The sequence below is a fragment of the Eulemur rufifrons genome, chromosome 24, assembly GCF_041146395.1.
Source record: "Eulemur rufifrons isolate Redbay chromosome 24, OSU_ERuf_1, whole genome shotgun sequence".
NCBI classification, from domain to species: Eukaryota; Metazoa; Chordata; class Mammalia; order Primates; family Lemuridae; genus Eulemur; species Eulemur rufifrons.
This window is the reverse complement of record NC_091006.1, coordinates 8,878,592-8,888,030: the sequence shown is the minus strand read 5'-3', so window position 1 is coordinate 8,888,030 and position 9,439 is coordinate 8,878,592. Positions and strand designations below refer to the sequence as shown.

Here is a 9,439-nt window from a genome sequence, read left to right as displayed (position 1 = left end):
CTAATACAGGCCAGGCACTGTGGCTCATGCCTGTAATCCTAGCACTTTGGGATGCCAAGACAGGAGAATCCCTTGAGGCCAGGAGTTCGAGACCATCCTGGGCAACAGAGTAAGACCCTGTCTCTACAAAGACTAATATAAATTAGTCCCAGTCACTCAGGAGGCTGAGGCAGGAGGATCGCTTGAGCCCAGGAGTTTGAGGTTACAGTGAGCTATGATGATGCCACTGCACTCTAGCCCAGGCAACAACAACAAAAAAAAGATTCTCCAATACTGTTATATTATTAATATATTACATTTAGAGTGAAAAAAAAACTTCTCAATTGAGAGAGTCAACTAAATAATCTCCAAAATTCCTTCTGGCTTTAATATTGTGTGGTTTTTCACTGGAACTAGGAACAGAGGTCAGGCAAGAGTAAAAATGTTAGAAAAGTTTAGATGGTAGGGGCTACTCCTATTTAAATCACTTTGATAGCACATGAGGACATTTGAAAACTAGCACTTGGGGAAATGGTGCAATACCCTCAATCTGTGTGGCAGAAAGGGCACAAGTCTGGGAAATAAGAAACCTGAATTGAATCAGATGATCTCTAAGGGCCCTCTCCAAACAACTTGTCCATCCACTTACTGAACAAACATTTACTAAATACCTACCATGTGCCAGGAACCATGTAGCTGAATGACTACCAAACTACTGGTTCAGAGTCTAGGGAGGGAGAAAGATTTGCTAGGGCTAGCATAACAAAACACCACAGACCAGGTAGCATAAACAACAGATATTTATTTCTCACAGTTCTGGAGTCTGGAAATTCATGATCAAGATGTCAACAGGTTTGGTTTCTTCTGAGGCCTCTTTCCTTGGTTTTCAAATGGCTGTTGTCTTAGTTTGGGTGGCTATAATTAAGTAACATAGACTGGATAGCTTATAAAGAACAGAAATTTATTTCTCACAGTTCTGCAGGTTGGATATCCAAAATCAGGGTGCCAGAATGGCTGGGTTCTGGCAAAGGTTGTCTTCCAGGTTGCAGACAGGTGACTTCTCCTTTTATCTTCATGTGGTAGAAAGAGAGCAAGAGAGCTCTCTAGGGTCCCTTTTATAAAAGCACTAATCCCATTCATGAGGGTTCCACTTTCATGACCTAATTACCTCCCAAAGGCCCCACCTCCTAATACTATCATATTAGGGGTTAGGATTTCAACACATGGATGGGGAGGCACATTTAGTCCAAAATAGCTGCCTTCTTGCTGTGTCCTCACATGGTTTTTGTTCTATGCACACACATCCCTGGGGTCTTTTTATGTGTCCAATGTCCTCTTCTTAAATGGACACCAGTCAGACTGCATTAAGGCACATATAATGGCCTCGTTTCAACTTAATCAGCTCTTTAAAGGCCCTGTCTCCAAATGTAGTCATTCTGAGGTACTGGGGGTTAGGGCTTCAACATGTGAATTTTAGGGGACACAATTCAGTCCATAATATATTTCAAACAATAAACTGTGCAATAATAGAACTGCGTTCAAATACAATGGGAAGCATGTGAAGGCATAATTCTGACAGGAAATATCAGAAACTACTGCAGAGAGGAGGTGTCATCTGGGCCCAGTTCTAACTTGAGCAGCAGTTTTCTAACCTTTTTGGTACCAGGGACCAGTTTCATGGAAGACAATTTTTCCACAGACCGGGGCGGGAGGGATGGTTTGGGGATGATTCAAGCACATTACATTTATTGTGCAGTCAAACCTCTCTGCTAACGACAATCTATATTTGCAGCTGCTCCCCAGAACTACATCACCACCTCAACTCCACCTCAGATCATCAGGCACTAGATTCTCATAAGGAGCGTGATCTCTAGATCCCTCATGTGAGCAGTTTACAGCAGGGTTTGAGCTCCTATGAGAATCTAATGCTGCCACTCATCTGACAGGAGGTGGAGCTTATGCAGTGATGCAAGCCATAGGGAGCAACTATAAATACAGATGAAGCTTTGCTCACTTGCCCACCGCTCACCTCCTGCTGTATGGCCTGGTTCCTAACAGGCCACGGATTGGTACTTATCCATGGCCAGGGCTTAGAGACTGCAGAACTTGAGAATCTCAGGTCTATAAACCATTATCCTTAGTTGTCATAAAAATATTTTAAGTATCAAAAAAAATGGAGATAAGATACAATCAGAAAATAAAACAGGTTTGGAAAGAGGCTAAAAGAAGAATGCTCTTGTTCTAGAGGAACAAAGGGAAATACCAACCTCTTATACTTGAACTGGGATTGTGGATTCAAATACAGCAACTTGGAGGTCAAGTGAAAATCTTGGTTCACAGAACAATCCGCTCCTTGCTCTCACTCCTTAAGTCACGAGGATTTTAATGTAGAGTATGGGGGGAGGGTTGAGATCTTGATAAACCCCCACCTTTTGTCCTCTCTTCCACCTAGAAGCCATTCTTTCTCCCCTTACCTTCAGCTAAACTTTCTCTAGGCCAGATTTTAAACCTCAATTCCTTATCCATTAAAATACTCCTCTCTTGAAGTAAATTAGATCCCAGAAGTTAAAAAGGAGGAGAAATGGAGCTTTGCTGACCTAGGCAGCACAATGCTGGGGGGACCATTTCTGTTGGCACCTTCCAGTCCCTGGAAGTGACCTGTTTCCTTCCAACAGGGGTCGCCAGAGGCCACTGGGACCAAGGCCAGGCTTCTAGGAGGTGGCTCCAGGAAGGCGGCCAAGAATGTGAATGCAAAGGTCAGTAACTTAGCATCAACAACAGCAGTGGCACCACTATGACCCCAGCTCTCTCCCTTGGGCACCTCTGAGACCAGTGCAGATGTTGTCTCAGCTGACTTCATCCATTTCCCTCTCCACAGCTCAGACAGTCTCACCCATCCCCCTCTCCACCAGCCCACCACAGGCAGCACCAGTGCCTGCTTTCTTTGTGAGTCTCAGGCAAGAACTAGACTCCTCAAAGGTCTAGGGGAGAGCTAGCCAAACCTCAAGCTGCCACCTCCCCCTTACCCTTTTCCCAAAGAACGCAGGGCTGCCTTCCAAAAGACTTTTTACTTTTTTCTGGCCTTCCAAAAGCTTCCTGGATCCTATTCTCAGCCTTATGTTACTCACAGGAAAGACTGAAAGCAGAGAGGCAAAATGGCTTGCCCAAGGTAAAGCAGCCAGTAAAAGACAGATACCTAGGTCTTACTTCTCATTCTTTGGTCTCCCCAGTGATATTCTGATGCCCCCTCCAAACATGCCACCAAATCCCAGCCCACACAGGTCAGGAAAGACAATCCTGGTGTTCAAATACTAGATGTCTCCGCTGTTCCGTGCCGACCCCTTTTCCCACCCCACTGCAGTATGAAATGGGAAGTGGAAGGCACGGAAGATGGCCAGTAAAGCCCCACCCTACTCCCTACTCTCAAACGTATTAACTCTGTTATTTCAGACTGGTTCCTAAGAGCCCCTAAAAGAAAACTCATGACAGTGCCTGGGCTGCCAAAGAAGCAGTGTCCCTGTGATCGTTTCAAGGGCAAGGTGAAGAAAACTAGTAAGTTTCAAGAGCATAACCTTCCTTATACCAGAGTCACTCTGGGGAATCACTGGGCATGAAGCAAGTGTTGGAATAGACAAGAGAGGTGAAATGAAGAGCCAGATTAAGGACACACCTCAGCCCTTTCTACTCAGTGTCAACTTGTGGGGAAACAGGAAGAGCAAGAAAAGCAGTATACAATTCTCCTGATACTAGAAAGGTTTAACCAAATTTTTAGATTTTAGAAACTCAGTGCTTATCAAAATAGAGGGAGATGGGCTGTTGCGGACCTGGTCATCGATCTCTGAACATGACATTAGTGTGTCAAACAGAATTTGACTCCTCCCTAGTCTAGCAGTTTTTAAATGCTATATAAAAAATAAATTGGCAAATGTTGAACTGATTGATATTATGATATTATCAAAAACGGGATAACTCAGGATCATTATACACTGTTGATGGAAGTAAAATGAATTTGGCAGTACCTATCAAAATTTTAAATAAGTACACTTTTGACCTAGTAATCTCAATTTATAAAACTCAACTATAGAATACTTAAAACATGAATACTCAAAGATTTACGTACAAGAATATTAATTATAGCAGTATTTGTATCGACAAATAAACAGGGAAAATGTTCATCAAAGGCAAATTGGGCAAATAGCAGTTGTCAAAAGTAATGACGTAAATCACTATGTGTTGACTGTAAAGATATCCACAGTATATTAGTGAAAAAAAGACATAAAGACGCCTGCTTCACACTCTTCATGAAAATAAATTTCAGGTGGATTACAGATCTAAATTTGAAAGACAAATTTATAAGGGAATATTGGAGAATATATTCATGACCTTGAGGTAAGAAACATTTCTTAGGCCGGGCATGGTGGCTCATGCCTATAATTTGAGCACTCTGGGAGGCCGAGGCGGGTGGATTGTTTGAGCTCAGGAGTTTGAGACCAGCCTGAGCAAGAGCGAGACCCCGTCTCTACTAAAAATAGAAGGAAATTATATGGACAACTAAAATTATATACAGAAAAAATTAGCCGGGCATGGTGGAGCATGTCTGTAGTCCCAGCTACTTGGGAGGCTGAGTCAGTAGGATTGCTTGAGCCCAGGAGTTTGAGGTTGCTGTGAGCTAGGCTGATGCCATGGCACTCTAGCCTGGGCAACAGAGTGAGACTCTGTCTCAAAAAAAAAAAAAAAAAAAAAAAAGAAGAAAGGTTTCTTAAACAAGATAAAAATGTACAAACCATGTACAGATGATAAAGTAAGAGATTAAATAAATCTGGCTTCATTGAAATTAATAAATTTCAATTATCAAAAGAATAAAATGGCAAGCTACAGAGTAAGAGATGATACCTTTTCATCTCAGGTAGCTCCCTCAGCCTCTTTTATAAGGGGGCTGATCCTGTTCATGAGGACTCCACCCTCATGACTTAATCACCTCCCAAAGGCCTTACCTCTTAATACTTTCACCTTGGAGGTTAGGATTTCAACATATGAATTTTGGAGAAATATAAACATTCAGACCATAGCATATAGTAATACGAAAAACTCAAAAATGGGCAAAACTAAATTATTTAGGAATGTATACATATGTGGTAAACAATTAAAAAAAGAAGCAAATGATTACAATAAAAGAAAGTCAAGATTACTTTTGTGAGGGGGAGAGGGGAGGTAATGATCAGAAAAGGAGGGATGCTACTGGCAATATTCTATTTCTAAGCCTAGGTAGTAGTTTCATGACTATCTGCTAAATAACTATTTATCGAACTGCACATATAAGTTTTTATGAACTTCTGTAGATATATAATATTTTCCAGTAATAAAAGATTTGTTAAAGGTACAGAGCAAAGCAATACATATAGTATAATCTCATTTTTATTTTTTAAAGTAAACCATTACATTTTATATATACCAAAAGTTAGGGAAGAATATGCAGCTAACTATTAACAGGGGTTAGCTCTGGGAAGTGGGTTATAGATGTTGGGATGGGAGAAGCCCTTTTACTTTTTACTGGACTTTTTAATTTTATCCATTGGACGAGTCATATTTTTACGATTTTAAAAGCTCTCATAAAAATTAAATTTTAAAAATGTTTTTAACACTAACCTCTCCCCTTTATTTGTACCCTAGGACAACGAAGGCACCACAGGAAGCCAAACAAGCACTTCAGAGCCTGCCAACAATTTCTCAAACGATGTCAGCTAGCAAGCTTTGCTCTGCCTTTATAGGAGCTCTGAGAGCGCACGCTCCCAATTACACATTCTCAGGCAGTGAACACACCTAGAGGATACTCTTATTCTCCCACCTCATCCTCCCACTCCCTGTGCCCACCCCCTAAATCATTCCAGTGCTCTCAAAAAGCATTTTTCCCAAGATCACTTTGATAATTGCTCCCTCTAGTGCCTTCTTCTCTTGTCAGTTTTCTCCTATGTCCTCCCCTTACCTAGGCTTAAGCTTAATTATCTGAAAGAATCCAGGAAACCCTAGCTTCCTAGCTGGTCTCACTTAACCTTAAATATAATCAGGAAAGTAACAAACCTAAGTCAATAAATATATTTAAATGTAATAGATCAAAATCGTTTCTTTCAAATGGATTCACACTCAATCCAGATGACCCACTTCACCCTGTTCACTCCAAACCCAACCCAGATTCTATACATACTTCTCCCCAATACAACCCTCACTCTCTCTCCACTGCCCAACTTGGTAATCTTTCACTCATTCAACAAACCTTTCTGAGGTAAGAGCTATGTGGGACAAATAAAGCAAGTATAGCAATGAATCAGAAATGGTCTTATTAAAGATAATACAGGTTAAAAAAAAACTTGGCACAGTTTCCTAGCATGTGGGCGGCCTCCAGTGTTTGTGAATACTATCATCATCATCGTCATCAATGGTCATTGTATTCTGTGAGTTTCAATCCAGTGCAAAAGATACACATGAAGAACCATAGTTCAGGGCCAGAGAGATGGTATGGAGGATCTCAAATGCCATTCAGAAGGGCTTCAAGCTGTAAAAATGGGAGGTCATCACGTTTGTTTGTTTTTTTTTTTTTTAAGCATGGGAACAAAATGATCAGAGTGACAATATAAGGAGATTAAACTGGCAGCCATTTGCAGGAATGAATAAAGAGGAAAAATAAAATATTACAACAACTATAAAGACTGCCTCCCCCATGATCCCTTCCTCAAACATCACAAGGGGAGAATAAAAGGAACCCTCACCTAGAATCTGGCTTCTGTCATCCCAGATGAAACAGAGGACTAAACTGGGATGCTTACCTTATGAGAAGAAACATTTTAACTGAGTGGTGAGTGGGGTGGGGCCCTATTTATGACACAAGAGGGCAAGCCCCTCCCCCCTGGTAAGAGAGTACGGGGCACACAGCCTCTTCTTATTCCCAATCCCTCCCCACTAAAGTAGAGGCATAGAGTGCATTACTTGGCACAGGAGTGGGGGCCAGCAGTGATCAGCCCATTTGCCACCTGCCTTAAAAAGGAAGACCAGAGATGCCAGAATGGAGTGGAACCCAAAGGGAGGTGCCATCATGAGGAATCAATGAAAGATCTGTGAAGAGGAAGGCCTAGAGGGGGAGCCCAGAAGAATGAAGCCTGGGAGATCACCACCTCCCATGAGGGAAATAACAACAGTGGAGCCAGGTTCTAACCCAGTATCTAGGCCAGACTGGGAATCTGAGCCTCACGGGAGACCTACAACCCAGTCAGAGCCAGAATCCAAGATGCAGCAGGGATCCAATACCCAACAGGAACCTGCTTCACAGCCAAGACCTCTCACCCAGCAGGAACTCCTTACACAACACGAAGCTGAATCCCAGCAGGAACCTCGAACCCAACAAAAATCTGTTTCACAGCAGGAACTTCTTGTCCCACAGGGGCCTGTACCCCAGCAATCACCTCCCATCCAACGGGTGAGCTTCACTCAACAGGAAGCTGCCTCCCAGCAGGGTCCTGGGCCAGGCAAAGAATCTACAACTAAACAGGAATCAGAATTGAGAGAGGGACATGTAACCCAGCCAGGACCTGGGCCAGGAGAGCCACCTCTAGCTCAACAAGAAACTGAATCAACACTTACAGACCAGGCTAACCCTGGAGCCAAGAAGGGAACACCTGCCCAGATTGAATCTACATGCCAAGAGAGACTTGAGCAGTCAAATCCCACAGCCCAGCAAACAACTCTAATCCAGGGAGCCAAGTCCAGGCAGGAATATTTGACTGAGCAGGGATTTCTAACAAAACTGCAGGAACTATCCACACAGCGATCAGCACAAGAGTGGAAGGCATTTTTTGAGTGGGTCACAGATTTTGACTCAGAATCAGATGTGCGGTCATCTTCAGAGACAGATCCTCTGGCCATGAGGGATGGAACAGTGGCCAAGGGAGTGAAGCTGGCCTTTAAAAAGAAACCGAGTGATGAAGTGATATCAGGATATGGTGGGCCATCACCACATGGGAAGAAAATTAGTGCCCAGAATTACAGACACTACCAGGACACAGGTGAGTTTGAACCTGGAGGAAATGGAACCTCCCAGGGATAGTCACTGATTCATGTAAGAAATACTAAAAATTTACAGTATATCAGGTTAGCTCTGGTCATCCTTCAACAATCCTGTGACATACATATCAACATCCCCATTTTATAGATGAGGACACTCAGGCATAAAAATAAAGAAGTAAAGGCTCTTGCACTGGCCTTAAATTTTAAAAGCGGCAAAGCCAGGATTTGAAGCCAGGGTCTAACTTTCTCCCCTGCACCAGGCTACCTTCCTGCAGAGGATTTGGGGGAAATCGAATAGAGGAGGGAAAGTGCTGTGGGCTAGGGACCAGGAAACCAGGAAAGCTGCCCTCCTCCCAGTATTCATTCATCCGTCCACAAAAACTGACCGCGCCCCAGCTCTGGGGCCGACACTGGCGTAAGCACCAGCAAACAGTGCTGAATGGGGACCTTACCCTCCTGGAGTTCCCATGCAGACTAGACAGAAAATCGGGGCATCAACAGTCTCTGAGTTTACCAGGTCTGTCCTCTGCTGCCAGGAAGACACTTGCTCCCCTGCCAGGCTGCCCCCATGGGGGACTCTCAGTCCAGCCAGGTCGAATGGCCATGCTGGCTGTGTTCTCAGGAAGGAGGGGCCTGGGACAGGGGCCGTGGGGGCCACTAACGTCCCAGGCAAGGTCAGGGAGCCATGAAAGGAAAGTTGGGGGAGCAGCATCAGAGGGTGACGGGCCCAAGACTCCGGGCTGGCCATTAGCGCTCCCTGTTCTCCGGCTCTTCCTGGGTCCCCTCTGAAGCAGGCAATGGTGGCCTGGGGTGCAGGCTCCACTTCTGTGGTGTTCAGGCTCTGAGCCTTCTCTAGTCTCAAAACCCCTGCCATGGAGAAGGGGGGAATGCAAGTTTTGTCCATGGAATTGGGAGAGGGGGTTACTTGTTGAAGTAGCCTAAGGAGGTGGGAGAAACGATGCAGCCCCCATCCTGAAGCTGAGGGCATCTGTAAAGCCATAGTCCCGAGGGTGAGCAATGGTGGTCTCTGCCCCCAGGAAAGGCTGCGCCGTCCCTCTCAGAGCTGGGAAGAGGGTAACTAGTCTCTCAGTGCCAGGGCTGGTTGTATGCTGACAGGGAGAGAGGAGGAGCAGAATGCAAAGCAGGGTTCAAGGCCTGCTTTTTCTAGCGCTGAGGATGAGGAGCTGTTTCTCTAGGCCACCAGAGCTCAGTCTCAAAGGACGCCCGCACCACACCGCGGATGCCGGCGAAGCCGCCTTTGAGGCGCCCCTGAGGCAATTGGCCATGTGCGCGTGCGCAGGCTTCGAGCCTTCCTCTGTTTCCCGCCTTTAACCGGGCCCGCGCCCGCTCTATTTCCGCTCCTCTTTTGCGGGCCAGCCTGCGGCCTGAAGCTAGTGCGCAGGCT

General features: G+C 44.7%; 1 protein-coding gene across 1 annotated transcript; it reads left to right on the top strand.

Moving 5' to 3' along the window:
• The first annotated feature begins 821 nt into the window (after positions 1-821).
• CXCL17 (C-X-C motif chemokine ligand 17) lies at positions 822-5,747 on the top strand. Its single transcript, XM_069456896.1, has 4 exons — positions 822-831; positions 2,655-2,735; positions 3,430-3,531; positions 5,650-5,747. The coding sequence occupies exons 1-4, from the start codon at positions 822-824 to the stop codon at positions 5,745-5,747; spliced, it is 291 nt and encodes a 96-aa protein (XP_069312997.1).
• The last annotated feature ends 3,692 nt before the right edge of the window (positions 5,748-9,439 follow it).

Bases quoted from the DNA above. Each gene is read 5' to 3' on its own strand.
- CXCL17 (XM_069456896.1), top strand. The intron at 2,736-3,429 runs GTCAGTAACTTA...CTGTTATTTCAG, and splicing joins CCAAGAATGTGAATGCAAAG to ACTGGTTCCTAAGAGCCCCT. The intron at 3,532-5,649 runs GTAAGTTTCAAG...TTTGTACCCTAG, and splicing joins GGGCAAGGTGAAGAAAACTA to GACAACGAAGGCACCACAGG.